Source organism: Sorex fumeus, unplaced genomic scaffold (genome assembly GCF_029834395.1).
Source record: "Sorex fumeus unplaced genomic scaffold, SorFum_2.1 ptg000081l, whole genome shotgun sequence".
NCBI classification, from domain to species: domain Eukaryota; kingdom Metazoa; phylum Chordata; class Mammalia; order Eulipotyphla; family Soricidae; genus Sorex; species Sorex fumeus.
Genome location: NW_026606138.1, coordinates 16,464,233 through 16,481,775, shown reverse-complemented (window position 1 = coordinate 16,481,775; position 17,543 = coordinate 16,464,233). Strand labels below are relative to the sequence as shown.

At 40.9% G+C, this 17,543-nt stretch overlaps 1 protein-coding gene across 4 annotated transcripts in view; it reads left to right on the top strand.

The window, feature by feature from the left end:
• Positions 1–17,543, top strand: part of TCF12 (transcription factor 12) — a 321,390-nt gene that overhangs the window by 229,715 nt on the left and 74,132 nt on the right. For all 4 annotated transcript variants that reach the window (XM_056130730.1, XM_056130729.1, XM_056130728.1 and 1 more), the window contains exons 7-8: positions 8,075–8,210; positions 15,455–15,507. In XM_056130730.1, coding sequence (XP_055986705.1) covers positions 8,075–8,210; positions 15,455–15,507 — 189 coding nt within the window. The remainder of the gene's footprint in view (positions 1–8,074; positions 8,211–15,454; positions 15,508–17,543) is intronic.

Below are 17,543 nucleotides of genomic sequence, written 5' to 3'. Positions count from 1 at the left end.
GAGAAGGGATCAATCACTAAGACAATGATGGTTGGAGGAATAGCTCAGGATGGGAGATGTGTGCTAGAAGTAGATAAAGGACCGAACATGATAACTTCTCAGTATCTGTATTGCAAACCATAATGCCCAAAAGTAGAGAGAGAGTATTGGGGAAATTATCTGCCATAGAGGCAGGGGGAGGGTTGGAAAAAGGGGGCAGATATACTGGGGACATTGGTGGTGGAGAATGTGCACTGGTGGAGGGATGGGTGTTTGATCATTGTATGACTGAAACCTGGAACTCAAACATGAAAATCTGTATCTCATGGTGATTCAATTTAAAAAAGAAAAAATAAATATATATATCAGGCCGTGAGAGGTAGCTCAGAAAGCTGACGGCAGGCTTTGCATGCCCAGGTTCAATCCCTGTCACTGCTTGGTCCTCTGCGAATTGCCAGGTATGGCGCAAACCTTTCCGTGTGTGTGTACATGTGCGTGTGTGTGTGTGTGTGTGTGTGTGTGTTGTGATCCTGAATTCTCCTTGCTGCTTGTGAGTAGCACTGTTTTTATGTAGGATATTTTTGTGCCTTCCTACTAAATTGCATTTAAAGCACCTTTCAATATAATTGAGCAGAAATGGTATTAACGAAGGATGTTGTCTTTATTATAACCCACTACTTTATCCTCTCTTTTTTCCCTTTGGTCAGTGTCACTATGAAAGCATACAACAAACCACTTATTCAAGTTCACGGTTTAAAATATTTCTTGAACACATGAAGAAGGAAAGAGAACTTAGACCATAAGAGTTCCTTCTAAGGAAAGGGAGATTTTTATTAATAGGCTGCAGTTTGTCATGTGTAATTCATAATGAAACTTACTCTAGGCTTTGTTACAATAAAGTAGGCACTATTCCTGTCGCAGGGATAACACTCCATTGATTATTCTTTGATAATTAGGTGTATTTCTCACAGATGAGGTTTTTCATGTCTGTCAGATTCTTTTTTTAAGCATGTGTAAGAAATTTAATGCTATGTCATTTTAGAATACTAATTCCTCCTTAAGACAGCGTGCTGAGGAAGCTGCTGTGCCTAGGTCTGTGTCCTCTGGGGTGTACGTGCATTTTCTTATTGTCTGAGATACCTCCAGGACAAGATCAGTGGTAATCAATAGTGCTGCTCATTTGTTTTAGGCAGACACAGAAATCAATAGTATAAGCTGGTATGTGATTTTATTTTCGTAAGATAAATGTTTATTATTTATATTTCAAAACAAAATGTTTGAAGAATCAGTAAATGCAAAGATCATTTCTTATGTAATGGAATGTCGAAACTTGGGTGAATATGATGTCATTTTTGATTTCTTAAGGGCATATTTTCCACTAGTTTAATTGACTTTAATTCTTAGATTATCAAGTACTTGAGGAGAAACCTTAAATTTTCTTATAGTATCCAAATCCTTTTAGTTAGTAAGATAAAATGGCATCTTCTAAGATTTAAAAGAAGTCACTTCTCCATTTACTTTGCCTTATCATTATACAGATTAAGTAAGGTGAAAGTAATTATTTCTTTTTGTTGTTTTTTTTTGGGGGGGGGTGGGTTTCATTTGGTTTTGGCCCACACCTGGTTTCAAAAGTGCCATATTCAAGGCACTTTCAGGATTAGGAGAATGAGACCCATCATTGTTACTGGTATTTTGCATATTGGGTACACCACGGGGAGTTTGCTAGACTCTGCCGTGTGGGCAGGTTACATTCGGTAGCCTGTCAGGTTGTCCAAAGTAAGAATGAAATAGTAAGATGTCGCACAGCTGCAAATGCGGCCGCGCGCTTCCAGGAGCTGGGTTTTATAGTCTCTGGGTCTTGGCTGTCGATGGGATTACACGGCGCGGGGGGAAGGGGGGAAGTTGGTGGGTGTGACCCCTGCCTACTGGAAGATGGAGGATCTTGGTGGAGGATGCTTAGGGTTAGGGTGAAGGAGGCCTTACTGGTGCCTGCTCGAGGCAATCGTGACCACACCTGGTGGTACTCAGGGCTTTCTCCTGGCTTCGCTCTCAGGGATCATTCCTGACAGTGCTTGAGAGGCAGGGATCAAATCCAGTTTGGCTGCATGTAAGGCAACCTGCTATATTTCTCTCTTTGGATCCATGCAAGTGCGCTCTCTCTCTCTCTCTCTTTCGCTCTCGCTCTCTCTCTCTCTCTCTCTCTCCTGTTCTCTCTCTGTCTCATGGAAATGGTTATTTCTGTGAGTAGAGGAGCAGAGTAAATAAAGCGTTTTTGACAATATTCATTGTAGAACAAGACCATATTACCTAATCACATCTCCATATTTGCCTGTTGTAAGGAGAAATTAGTAACAAGTAACTTCTTTTCATAAAAAATAATTATTTTTCTTTATTTTATTCATGTATGTAAACTGTATCAGATGTATTCTGCAGGTAGCTTATTATTAACAGCGTGCTTATATTGTGACCAATACTAGGATTATAATTCACAAATTAAAGGTCACTTACCTTTCTACATGTTAATCTTTTTTAAAAAATTGTTTTACTTTATAAGTTAGTCACAATATTTGATCACATTTAATATTCAAACACCCATCCCACCACCAAATTTGGGATGTTTTCATCCCAAGCCCCGATCCCTGTCCCAAACACAATCAAAATAATATATTTCATATTGTCTGTCGGGCTGGAGTGATAGCAATGTGGTAGGGCATTTGCCTTGCATGCAGCCAGCCCAGCTGAGCTGGGTTCGATTCCTCTGCCCCTCTTGGAGAGCCCGACAAGCTACTAAGACTATCTAGCCCTCCCTATCTAGGCATTACTGGGCCCGCTCGAGCAAATCGATGAACAACGGGAGGACAGTGTTTGTCCATTGGTATATTGTCTGTTATGAAGAAGTGGTGAACGTTATTATAAAAAAGTGTTCATATAGGAAACTGTGAAGATTGCTCTGTTTTGGCAGGAGCCGTTAAGACATTCTATAGAATATCACTGACATGTTGTTGAATTTTGGGTGATGTGAGCTTTGGTGTGTATATATATGAAAATATGTGTATATACTTATAGATATATATTTCCTTCTATGTATTGTTGCCTACTGTCAACCCCATCATATGTGGTATGGTAATTATGGAGAATGGGTAGGGAGTGTCTTCTGATGTGTCAGAAATCTGTTTACTCATATATGTGGCTCGGCTGGAGTATGTGGGAAGTGGCCTTGAGCGTGGTAGCAGTTGGGTTGTGGAGTATTTTGGCAGCCAGAGCTGGGTCCCTTGGGGTGGGGAGGGCTCTCACCTGCCCCTCTCTGGGGCGCCCTGTGTGAAACAGCCTGGTGCATCCAGTGGCATGGCTATGGGGGCCTCATGTTATGCTCCCTTCCAGGAGAAGCAGCCATGTGATCTGGACAGTGTCGGATCTCTGCATGTTAATAATCTTATAAAAATGATAATTAAATTTCTCTACTGTTCTAGAAATCTGCTTTTTTACAAAAAATTTTCTTTATTGATTTATTGTTGATTTACAATGTTACAGAATTTGGGAGGATGAGTATCACATCTTTAAACTTTATGCTACCTTACTGCCTATAAACAGTGGTCTTCAACCACAGCCCACAGACTGGCAACTCCACAGGTATAGAAAGGATGACAATCACTGATTTCCCACCTTGGTTATAACCACAGATCCACAGATAAGAAAGGTTGAAGAACGTTACTCTATTGAGGTTGACCACACTGCCCATAGGAATGGGCTGGGTAAGGTACTTGCCTTGCGTGTGGCCAACCCCAGTTTAAGTCCCTGAAACTGTGCAAGGTCCCCAAAAACTGCAAGTTGTCACACTCTGCTCATTCTCCTCCTTCCCCTTCCATCAGCCCCATCATTTTAATCAAACCTAAAGAGTTTTGTCACTTTTTGCCAGTTCATTTGCTTTAGTTATCCATATTCCACATGAGTAAAACCCTAGGGTAGAGTGCAATTGTCTTTCACTTCGCTTTATGGCAGAGTAAGTAGTCTGAGGAGTCCCTATACTATTTCTTTATCTAGTCGTCTTTGTATATGCTTTCATTTATCTCATGTGAATTTTAAAGGAATCTTCATATCATTGAGGAAAGAGGTTCAGATTCAGGTCCTACTGTTTTCTATGTATGTATTACATAGAAAGATACACTGCGTTTAACACAAAAGTCCATGTAATACTTGCAGTACATAATAACTAGGATTGTTATTAGGTACAAATATGCTAATGCGCTGTTGGTGTTTATTCTGATTTACTTCACTGTCACTGTCACTGTCCTCCCCTTGTTCACCAATTTGCTCGAGCGGGCCCAGTAACGTCTCCACTTTGAGACTTGTTGCTACTGTGTTTGGCATATTGAATATGTCACAGGTAGCTTGCCGGGCTCTCTGAGAGGGACAGAGGAATCAAACCCGGCTCGGCCGGGCAGGCTGCACGCAAGGCAAACGCCCTACCACTGTGCTATCGCTCCAGCCCTTCTGAGCAATCATTTCAAAATAAATTGGTATTTTTCTGTCCTTGATCTAGATTTATACAGCTTGAATCTGTCACACTCCTCTTTGGGTTTGACCCCTAATTGTCAACTCTAGCAGTCTGTCTATTCTCTTTTCTGTTTTCTGTTTTCAGCTACCACAGTCATTGGGAATGGCAACACAGTCAGCTTTGATTCTAGGCATACAGGGTTTTTCACTTGGAACTAGAAGTTTGTAACACTGGCCAAAGCTATAATACAGTGGGTAGGGTATTTGCCTTGCGTGCAATCAACACAGGTCCAATCACCAGCATCCTGTATGGTCCACCAAGCACTGCCAGGAATGATTCCTGAGTGCAGAATGAGTAAACCCATGAGCATCGCTGGGTGTGACAAAAAAAGCCAAAAAAAAAAGAAGAAAACAATCAAATTCTTGGAAATATAGGCTATTACTGACCAAAAGAAATAGAAAATTTGAACAGAATTGAAACAAGCATTCAATCGGCTATAAAAATCTCCTCAAAAAAGAAAAGCTCAGGACCAAATGACTTAAATAGTGAATTACTAGTAATCACTTAAAAGCACGTCATTAGAATTTTTGATTTAAAAAAAAAAGGTGGCATAATAAACCAGTTGTACAATAGTTTAATAGGTATAAACCTGTGTTAAACTTTTGTGGAATTTGATTTTGGTTACAGAAATACCACCAAACTTCTGAATTAATAGCCAAAGCAATTCTACCACTTGTATCACTTGTTGTGCCGTTGTTCATCAGTTTCCTTGAGTGGGCACCTGTAATGTCTCCATTCGTCCCTGTCACGTGCTAGTGTATCCCAGTGGCATATTGGAGGCCCTTTCAGGGTCACAGGACTGAGACCCGTTATTGTTACTGTCTTTGGCATATCAAATACATCACGGGTAGCTTGCCAGGCTCTGTTGTATGGGCAGGATATTCTCAGTAGCTTCCCGGGCTCTCCAAGAGGAAGAAATTGCATCGCTCTCTTCTGGAGCCTTTTTTTATAGTCTCTGGATCTTGGCCGTTGATGGGATTTGTTGATGGCATTTTATGGCGCCAGGGGCAGTTTGTGGGTATAACTGCCAAGCTACTGGAAAACTGGGGATCTCGGTGGAGGAGGCCCAGTCCTGATTCGAGCAGGCTTGGAGATCTCAGTCCCAAGTCCCGCATACCTGGGTTCCTCTGCCAGATGCTTCATGGATGAGGCTCATCCAAGCATGTGGAGAGTGGCCTTGAGAATAGCTGTGGCTGGGTTCTGAAGGTTTTTGGCTGCCGGGGCTCTGCTCAGGCGGGGAGGGAAACTCAACCCGCAGCCCTCTGAGGGGGGCCCGGTGAAGACAACCTGGCACGGGGTGGAGGGGGAGGAAAAAGCAATTCTAATATTATATTATAATTTATATCCATTCATTACTCGCTCTCCAATCTGTGTATTCCAGTTTAGGTCACAGATTACCATAGTTTATCTTGTCAGGGCAAAAGGCAAGAACTAACCCTGGACAAGATGCTTTTCAAATGCAGAAATGCAGAGTATGTACACTCTGTCTCTCTCCTCCCTCTTCTCACCCCCAGCCTAGCCCCAGATTGGGACAATTTAGATATGCCAATGAACATGCATGTCTTTGGGGTTTGGAAGCAGAACTCAGTACTCAAAAGAAAACCCATGTACACTGTACTTCACCAAGCAACTTACAGATTCCATGTGATCCCTATCAAAATTGTAATGATGTTGTTTAGAGTTTCAAGGAGTGTATCAAATAACCAAAGTAATGTTGAAGGATAATAAGGTTCTAATACTCACACTTTCCAGTTTCAAAATTTATTCTAAATAATTTATATTTGATGCCTGAAGTTAGCAAATGCATTAGTTGGCAGTCTCTGAATATTAAAAAAAATGGAATGTTATTATGAATCAGATACAAACATACAAATTTGGGGACCAGAGAGAAATAACATAACAGGTAAGATTCTTGCCTTGTACACAACCAACGTGTGTTCAATCTTTGGCATTACATATGGTTCCCTGAGCCTCAGAGCCAGAGTGATCCTTGATGATATGATCCTTGAACATAATCTGCTATGGCCACAGAAAGAAAAAGAAAAGTGTTTTTTTTTATTAGAGATAAACATGGTCTTGGGACAAAAAACACAACTGACCAAGATATCATTGGGAGGGAATGATCCCAGGGCCAGAGAGACATTCCAGTGGTTAAAACACTTGCATGCGCCCAATCCTGGTTCCATTCTTACTACTACAACACCCCACCCCCCAAGTACGCCAGATCAGCACTGAAGGTCCCCAAGCACCTGGGAGTCGGGGGAGAGCAATCTCTGCAATGAAGGAAGTGAGCAGCCCTCCCTCCTCCATCTCCAGCAGGGAACCACTGGCCCTGGGGGCTGATCATTACCAGAAGAGGCCCTGGACCTCCTGAGAATCAGTTGTGAGACCCATAAAATAAGAGAAATTAAAAGATTGTGCTGGGCCAGAGAGATAAGACAAGGGTTATCCCAGGCCAACCCCAGTTCAATTCTAGGTACTGCATATGGTCCCCCCAAGTACCCCATGGATTGACCCCTGAGCACAGAGCCAGGAGTGAGCCCATACCCCTACCCTCTCCCGTCCCACCCTGAAGAATAAGAGTGTGATCCCTCTTCACCACTCAGGGCTTATATGAGCTGCACAAATTGGTTGTTTAAATGTAATTTTGAAACCTGTTCTCTACCCATCAGGGCACTTTGAAGCATTGTTCTTCATTCCATTTTATAAGACTTTCACAAATTTCTCTGGAAAATAAATCCAGAGAACAAGAATGGAGACAAGGACAATTTCATGTCACCATTGAAAAAAAATCAGGAGACACCATTGAAGAAAGCAGGAACAGCTAGTCTTAAAAATAGTGCACCTGGGGCTGGAGCGATAGCATAGCGGGTAGGGCGTTTGCCTTGCACGCAGCCAACATGGCTGACACAGGTTCGATTCCCAGCATCCCATACGGTCCCCCAAGCACCGCCAGGAGCAATTCCTGAGTGCATGAGCCAGGAGTAACCCCTGAGCATCGCCAGGTGTGACCCAAAAAGAAAAAAAGAATAGTGGCACCTGGTCCTGCACTTTCTTTGCGTGCAGCTGGGCCTGGTCTATCTCCAGCACCCCATACTGCCTCTGGAGTACCTGCAGCGTGATCCCTGAGCATAGAGCCAGGAGGAAATGCTGAGCATTAAAGGTGTGATGGAAAGAAGGAATGGAGAGAGGGAGAGAGGAGGTGGGGTGGGAAAGAAGCATTCCTTAAACAGTGGCAGCTAACCATCATTAAATGTGTTGGGTGATCATAAAACATTCAAAAATGGCCATTTTTCAAAATAACTATTATTAAAAGGTAGAATCTCATACTATCTGAAGTGCCTTCTAATCTAAAATTGCATGGATCTACAGTTACTGGAAAGTAATAGAAAAAAATCGGTTTCAACTAGTGTTGAGAAAGAACACAGATTCTAAGTGTACACCATGACTGAGTGTATTATAAATAATTAAACGATCGACTTTTCAGGTTTTATCTGTCTCAATGGGAAGGTAACTTGGTTCCTTGGACTTGTTTCACAGTCTAGTCTCCTGAGACAAGATCTGGGGCTTGGAAGCCCAGCACAACTTTCTTCTTCAGGAAAACCTGGGACGCCATACTACTCGTTCTCGGCCACGAGCTCCCGGAGAAGACCACTCCCTGAGCCCACAGCACTTGGTGAGCGCCAGCACACAGTGCTTCCACCTGAGTTTATAGTGTGACGCACTGTTCACTAGAAGGCAGTTATTTTCATGTTGATTTGAATACTTAATTGCTTCATTTTTAATAAGTGAAATTAGAAAAGTTCTTATTCTTATAAATATCATAAGTTGTTGCTATTAGGCCCTAAATAACTTAGAACTACTCTTTAATTACTTCAACCTCTAAGCATAATTTAAACATAGCAAAAGCAGTTTTATTCTTACTTATCCATTTTATATAAATAGGCTACTTAGTGAAAAATGGACCTTAATCTGTATTGCAAACCATAATGCCCCCAAAGGGGAGCTGGGGGCAGAGAACCTACCGTAGAGACAGGCTGCGGGGGGTGCAGGAAGGAAACTGGGAATATGGGTGGTGGAAAATGTGCACTGGAGGAGGAATGGGTGTTGGAACACTATGACTGAAATTCAATCCTGATCAGCCCTGTAATTCTGTATCTCATGGTGATTCAATTTAAAAAAAAAAGAACGTTAACATTGGAATTCATTTTTTCTTTGAAAAAATGCCATTGCTAATATTAATTTTTTAGTTAATATCTATGAAAAGATACAATGTTTTACATTTTATAGGTGTTTTTGTTTGTTTGTTTGTTTGTTTTTAAGCTGTACTTGGCTGTGCTCGGGGTAAACTCGTGGCTTTGTACTCAGGGGTTACTTCCTGTCAAACTCAGGAAGGCATATTCAGTTCTGGAGGTCTAACCCAGCTTGGCTGGTGGTGTGGGGAATTAAACAAGGGTTGCCACCATGTAAGGTAAGTGCCCTACTGGCTATACTCAGGACCCCGAGGTGGGTTTTTTTAATATATATAAACTTATTTCATCAAATATCCTGCTGGTCCATGGGCATAATCTTAGATTTAGAGGGCATACTTACATGTTAGTAGGTGATTTGTCCAGGATAAAATTGAAGATTTTTCTGAGACTGGGAGAAGCAGTATTGAGTGTGGCCCGAGAGGCCCCCGGCACCACAGAACTCAGTCAGGCTGAGCATCAGGTCCTAGCACTGAGCCTGCAGCTGAGTCATGACAAAGACTCTTAATCACAGCATAAAAGATTTTCTAACTCCAGTGCTCTTAGCCTGTTGATTGTGTGTGCTCTTAACTTGTTTTAATATGTTAATCATCATATTAAACAATGTAATTCGATGACATTGAGTGCTGTGAAGTTGTCTCTACTGAATTCCAAAATATCACTTGTGATCTCAGAATGAAATGCTGTTCTTGGTAAGCATTCAGCCTTCTTTTGGGAGTTACCATTTTTGAATTTTGGTTTTTAGTTATTGTTGTTCCTTTTGGGGGGGGGGGGGGGGGCCTTCCTTGCCCTTCTGCACTGCTAACCAGGCAGTCTGTTTAATGTTGCTGCTCATAGCAAGCCTCAGGTGTACTCTACCTTATCCAAATGTTTAATTTGGGAACTTTTATGTTTCTCACCAAAGAAACCTTTCTAAACCAGGAATTGAGGCCAGTGGTTGTGTTGAGTGTAGCCACACTTCCTATGTGTGGCGCCTTGGATTTGTCTTCAGCACTGCCAAAACTGGAAAAAGAAATTTTTTCATCTTTCTTAGAAAAACAGTGATGTTGTAAAGCATGTTTAAGGATAGACCAGCTTCTCAAATGAATATAACAGCATCAAAAGAAAATGCGTTGTGGTTATTTTTTTTTCACAGCTATTTGTTGAGTGTTCCTGATTTATATAGCTACCTTCTGTCAAACCTGTATTTTTATTGAATGTCCCTAAAATCTGTCTAGAATATGCCTGAAAGTGACCAGTGATGGGTTGTCACATTCAGCATCGTTCAGTGTTATGTGTGGCTTAGCACATATCAGATTAGACCATTTAAACCAGTATATTTTGTATAATGAAAGAAATGATCAATCAGAAAATGTTTTTCTCTCATCTCTACTTTTATTTCCCATCAGATTAGTAAATCAGGGTGAGGGCAACCATTTGAATCCAAAGGTGTCACTGTCACCATAGAAAACTTTTAGTCTGTGTCTGGGTGGGAATTCCCACCCACCTCTCTCTCACCCAGTGCTGCCCCAACAGACCCCTCCTTTGTTTTGGTGATCTTTGGTGGTTCTTGTCCATAGCACTGAAAACAAGTCTTAGGCTAGTTAAGCAGTGCAAGCAAAACTATATTCAGAGAAAGCAAAAATGAGGATGACAGGCTTGTAGAGATGCCAGTCCCCACCACAAGATTCAAGTACTGACTGCGTGTATTAGATTCTCTAACTAAAAGCTAGTAGAGTCATATGTTGGGGTAGAAACTTCTTGCAGTCCTCTTCCTTGGCAGACAGTTCTCTCTATTCTCCCTTGAGAAGGGAGATAACATGGTAGTGCTGTCAGTGAGTTTGGAATTCAGAGCCAGTGGTATTGGTTTCCAGTGCAACTGGGGGCAATTTGTTAACTTCAGGAATAGGTTTCAGGGCCAAGGTCAAACACTCTACTATAGTACAGCTAGTAGGGTATTTGCCTTACTCACGGCTGACCTGGGTTCAATCCCCAGTGTCCCATATGGTCCCCTGAGCATCTCCAGGAGTGATCCCTTAAGTGCAGAGCCAGAAGAAACCTTGAACACAGAAGAGTGTGGTCAAAAAACTTTTAAAAAGGAAAAAGGTAGATATCCAAGGGGCTACTGAGAGATTCTGAATGGAGCGTGATACACCATAAAAGTTTAGGAACATTTTCTTAAAGATTTTATTATTGAATCACTGTGAGATAGATCTTTACAGAGTTGTTCAGAATTTGGTTTCAGCCATACGGTGTTCCAACAACCATCCCTCAAACAGTGTACATTTCCCAGCACATACATGTTTTCCTCCCATCACCTCCCCCTCCCCAACCTACTTGTATGGCAGGCATTTTCCTCTCTCTCTCTCTCTCTCTCTCTCTCCTCTCTCTCTCTCCTTCTCTCTCCCTCCCTCTCTGTCTTACCTCCCTCCCTCTTCCTATCTCTCTCTCCTTTCCCTCTCTTCCTCTCTCCCACCCCCCTTCTGGGCTTTGTGGTTGGCAGTACAGATTCTGAAAGGTTACCCAGTGTATCCCTTTACTTTTAACCCTCAGTACTTGTCCAGCATGATCATTTCCAGCTATTATTGTCATCCTGCTCCCTTCTCTATCTTACCTACCCTCTGCCCCACACACAGTGTGGTTGATTCCAGCCATTGACCAGTCCTCCTAGACCCTGTTTTCCCTAGCCGTGGATATGTCTTCAACTATGCCATCAATGAATGCAGTCATTCTATATGTCTTCCTTGCTTTCTGATTCATTTCACTCAGCATAGTATTCTCCAAGTCCATCCATTTGTAGGCAGATTTCTTGACTTCATTTTTCTTAACAGTTGAGTAGTGTTCTTTTGAATAGATGTGCCATAGTTGCTTTATTCGTTCGTCTGTTCTGGGGTAATCAGGCTGTTTCCAGATTCTGGCTATTGTGACTACTGCTGCAATGAACATACAGGTGTAGATATTGTTTCTACTGTGTGTTTTTGAGCCACCAGGGTATATTTCCAGCAGTGGTATTGTTGGGTCACATGGGAGCTGAATTTCTAGTTTTTTTTGAGGAATGCCCATGCTATTTTCCAGAAAGGCTGGCATACCCACCAACAATAAAGGAGAGTCCCTTTCTCCCCACGTCAGCACTGGTTGCTCTTGTTCTTTTGGATGTGTACCAGTCTCTGTGGTGTGAGATGGTATCTCATTGTTGTTTTGATTTGCATCTCCCTGATGAGATTCTGTTCATTTCTTCTCTCCATTTTTTGGATACTTTTTTTCTTGTAAAGTTCAACCAGTGCCTTGTATATCTTTGATATTAACCCCTTATCAGAAGGGTTTTGGGTGAATATCCTTTCCCGTTCCAAAGCTGTCTTTGTATTTTGTTCACTGTTTCTTTTGATGTGCAGAAACTTCTTAGTTTAATGTAGCCCCATTTGTTTATCTTTGCTTCTACTTGCTTGGTCAGTGGCCTTCCATCTTTGAAGAAGCCTTTAGCTTCAGTATTGTGAAGGGTTTTGCCTACCTTTCCTTCCTTGTACCTTATGGATTCAGTTCTGATGTTGAGGTCATTTTGATCTGATTTTTGTGCATGGCATTAGATAGAGGTCTGAGTCTTTTTTTTTTTTTTTGCATGTCGCTGTCTAGTTTTGCCAGCACAACTTGTTAAAGAAACTTTCTTTGCTTCACTTCACATTTCTTGCTCCCTTATTGAAGAGTAAATGATCATATGTTTTGTGTGTGTTAGGATATTCAATCCTATTTTATTAGTTTGTGGGTCTGTTTTTGTCCCAATACCATGCTGTTTTAATTACCACTGCTTTGTAGTACAGTTTGAAGTTGGGGAAGGTGATGACTCCCATCCTCTTTTTTCCAAGGATTGCTGTAGCTATTCATGGGGGTTTATTGCTTCATATGAATTTCAGGAGTGTTTTATCTATTTCTTTGACAAATGTCATAGTTATCCTTACAGGAACTGCATTGAATCTGTATAATGCTTTGGGGAGTATTGCCATTTTATCAATGTTAATTCTCCCAATCCATGAGCATGGTATGTGTCTCCATTTCCTTGTGTCTTCTTTTATTTCATGAAGTAGAATTTTGTAGTTTTCTTTGAACCGGTCCTTTACCTCCTTAGCTAAGCTGGTTCCAATGTACTTGATTTTCTGAGGCATGATTACAAGCAGGGCTTTTTTTTAATATCACTTCTTTCATTATTTATATATAGGAATTTGTATAGAATGACAGGAATACAAAATAAATACACAAAAGTTCACAGCTTTCCTCGAGCTCGAGGAAAGCTGTGGACTTTTGTGTATTTATTTTGTATTCCTGTCATTCTATACAAATTTATTATTTCTAGGAGTTTTTTGCTTAAGGCTTTAGGTATCTCTAAGTATAGTACTATGTCATCTGCAACCAGTGAGAGTTTGACTTCTTTCCTATCTGGATGCCCTTAAAGTCTTTTTCTTCCCTATGGCAAATGCATCTGGTATTATATTGAATAGAAGTGGGGAGAGTAGGCACCCTGTCTTGTCCCTAATCTTAGAGGGAAGGCTTCTAGTTTTTCCCCACTTATAATAATGCTTGCCATAAGCTTGTGGCATTGACTATCTGAACAAAGTTCTTTCAAGTTCCATCTTTGAGAGTTTTCATCATAACCAGGTACTGGATCTTGTCAAATGCTTTCTCTGCATCTGTTGATATGATCATGTGGGATTTTTTTTATCTTTTCTTTTATTGATATGACGAATTATGTTGATTGACTTGCAAATGTTAAACCATCCTAGCATCTCTGGGATGAATCCCACTTGGTCATGGTGTATGATCCTTTTGATAAGACATTGGATTCTGTTTACTGATATATTGTTGAGAATCTTTGCATCTGTGTTCATCAGGGATATCGGAACGTTTAGGTACATAAGAGTTCAAGAAAATCCTCCTGAATAACAAAATTTTTGCCTGCAAGTTTCTTACTGAAGTGTTCTAGATGTTATTGATCTTTGGCACTTTTGTTTTCAAAAAGTGTAGGTTCTTCTTGAGATAGGGATATAATGCTAAGTAATACTTTCTCCCCTTTTATTTGGTAAAACTTCCGACTACTTGTTTTTCTTTCTCTTTTCCTTCCTTCGTTCCTTCCTTCCTTCGCTTCATTCTTCCCTCCCTCCCTCCCTCCCTTCCTCCCTCCCTTCCTCCCTCCCTCCCTCCCTCCTTCTCTCCGTCCCTTCCTCCCTCCCTCCTTCTCTCCCTTCCTTCCTCCCTCTCTTCCTCCTTCTCTCCCTCCCTCTCTTCCTCCCTCTTCTCAGCCTCCTGTTTTATTCCCTATACAAATATCAGGCCCCTATATTGTTTCTTTTTATATCTTTCACTCTTTTTCTCTTTTTTTCTTTCTCTTCCCCACTGTTCAGGCTCTGTGCTCCTGAGACCATGCAGTGCTGGAGATCTAACCTGGCCTCTTACACGTATTTCAGTCCTTTGACTTACCTCCTGCCCACTTCCTTCTTTGTTAAAAAGTTGCATGTCTTCCTGTGTTGTTTCATTTGTCATCCAGGAAAATACCATGCTTGCTTAATTATCATCTTTATGCATTTTGGAACTACTATATCAGACTGGAATGTTGCTCAGCAGCAGAGCACATGTATTGCATGTCTGAAACCTAGGTTCCATCCCCAAAGCTGCCAAAAACCAAATTTAATATGTCTTCTCATATCAGCCTTTTCATATGCCCATGCTTTTTGATAGTGAACTCCAAAATGCTGAATTTGGTTCATTATTTGTATATTAAAAACTGTTCTTATCACATTTTTTATAAAGCAAGGTAAACAGTTTTTGTTTTTAGTTTATAGGTAAATGACATTAAAAGCTGAATAAGGCTGATTGACATGAGAAAACCCATATTCACATTTGTATTAATAAATTATTTTGTCTCATAAATGTACTTTATTTTCTAGAAATAAATTACCAAAAGTCCAAGGAAATTTTGTACAGAGTGTTAAAGGTGCAGTTTTAATCAACACATTGTTAAAGTACTGCTTATGGTTTTTATGTTCTTATACTAGGAAAGCTAGCAAATGTATTGGTTTACAGACTCAGTCTAAGTATGAAAGAAATAGATGGTTATTATGAAGCAAATACTAAAAAGATGAGTTTTGTTAAGGATTAGCATTATCTTTTTAACGCCCACCTCTCCCCCCCAAAAAAAAAAAAATGACTAAGGACACCATTGGAAGGATGTGAGTAAATAGAATTTAATTCGGAGCCGCCCAGAGGCCGAGGCCATGCCTTACCTGTGCCTGACCATCCGAACACTAAATTTGTGTTTCATTTTTTAAAATAACCTGTTGCACCAAATGCCCCATGAGGCAAGTGAACCTGAGTTAAATGATGTAAAATGCTTATTAGCATAATACCTGGCACAGTAGATACTTAATAGATTCTTAAACTCTTTTTTTCCCCGACACATGCTTATTGTCTTTTAATTTTACTTTGTATGCCAAACGTACGAAAATGTATTTCAAACTTTGTCACTTTCACAATAAAGTGATAGTATATCATGTTATTAGAATCTGATGCTATTAGGAATTGAGACTACATCACTATATTCTTTGCGTCTAAATACTAAAAAGGCATTATAAAGAAAACTATTTCCTATTTATTTAAAGTCTTTTCTAATAGCAATGCTGATGGGAAAACATTTTTTCACTTGCAGATCCCTTACAAGCAAAGAAAGTCAGAAAGGTGCCTCCTGGATTGCCTTCTTCCGTAAGTACAAACATTCTTACCGGTATAAACAGATTTCAGGCAGGCACTCAGTATTTACTGCCTAAAGGATATGTTCAGTTGTTGCCAGTGGGCATTCTTCATAAAATAGCTGTGCGCTGCTTAACAGAATCATTGATTAGGATCGATCTTCGCCTCATGTTTGGTGTTTGGATTTCTCTGCAGTGATTTGTAGTTTTCTCCTATGCTCTTTCTGCATGTCCCTGTCACTTGAATTCCCCTCTTGGGAAGAGGACTAGGCCGGTAGCTGTCAAAGAGGATCTCATGTACAGGTCTTTTGATGTTTAATTAGTCATTATGTTGCTGAACAGGAGGACAGACAGAGATTAATAGCTGAGAATCTTAGAAATTTACATTTGTAATAATCCCAGTGGAGCTAGAGACATTAAGATTCGGAGGACATACTCAGCTCAGCTTGCCTCGATAGAACTGAGGTTATTAATATGCATAAATCACCAAGTCAGATGTTCATTGTGAAGCCCTAGTGGATTTTAAAACCTTCATTAAGCTTTTCCTAACTTCAGCCTAGCATCAGGAAAGCTTTCAGGCAACTAGTTTGGTGATCCCTCTTTGCTCAAAAATGTATCCTTTGAGAATAAAGAGCTTTCATGAAAGAGATTGGAAAGGTTTGGTGAACAGTCATTAATGGCCATGATAATCCAATGATGTAGGGTGTTTGTGCTATTAAATGTACTTTACTCTTATGAAGGGTAAAATTATTTGTAAATGAACCTGCATCATATTAAAATCCCCTGAGCAAGAGGCACCCCCTCTCCCTCCCCTCATGAGGAGTTAGCTTTGGGTTGAGGCCCCTTGCCTTGTAGGGGCCATCTCTTTGTTGTGTAAATGGGTGCTGGGCTTTTATTTGGCTGTACTTAACACGGGGGCGCAGGTGCTGCCAGATGCGTCACAGCTCCTCGAAGTGTATGCTGAGTGGAATATCCGCCCTGGCAAGTGGGGGTCTGAGCTTATTTCTTACTCAGGCTGGAGTAGAGATAACATCTTTGGGGTTGTTTGCCTTCCCCATTTCCTATGTTCTTCCTCTGCCTTCTCTTCTGTGTGAGGCAAGAAAACTTGAATTTGCAAGTCGGTTCCAGCTGGAGCTCAGTCTCCTGCAGCCAGGCAGCTGTCTCGGAACCTGCAGCCTACCTGCAAGGGTGAATTGCAGCTGCCGCAGTGTTGAAAGCTTTTGCTTGCATAAGCACTTGGGCCCACAAGAGGCTGAAGAGCTGCTTGATAAACAAAATGAACACAATGCTTCAAATCATTATTCCCAAAGACAGGAACTTTTTTTTCAGCAGCAGCTAAAAATAGTTGGGCAATTTACATTTTAACAGTTGTGTGTGATGCAGGGGTAGGTGGTTCAACAGTGTAACAGATGATTTCTGCTAGATTAACAGAAATCATATTTAAAACTGACAGAACTGCTAAAACATGTAACGATGCAATTTTCCTGTAATTTATTGCTATAATTTTTCTGAGTAATAAAGTAAATTTACATGTTAATATTTACTACAATTATGCAGGATAAAAATAAATTAGTAAATGAAATTTATCTCATGTCTTCATAGCCTGACGTTAATTTTTCAAAACAATATATTTTTGGTATTTTATAGTTCTCCATAGTCCTAACCATAATGGCATTCACTCCTTGAAAGAGTGAGTTGCTGTATTGTCTCAAGTGTCTAGGATTGATATAAAAGGGGAGTCTTTTGATTGTGATAAAAAGGTAAAGGTAAAGGCCCTCCCGTTGTTCGTCGATTTGCTCGAGCGGGCCCAGTATCGTCTCCATTGGAGACTTTGTTGTTACTGTGTCTGGCATATCGAATACTTCACAGGGAGCTTGCCAGGCTCTGCCGTGCGGGCGAGATACTCTCGGTAGCTTGCCGGGCTCTCCGAGAGGGGCAGAGGAATCGAACTCGGGTCGGCTATGTTGACTGCGTGCAAGGCAAACGCCCTACCACTGTGCTATCGCTCCAAAACATTTATTTGAGAACTATAAGGAAATGTCATAAGCC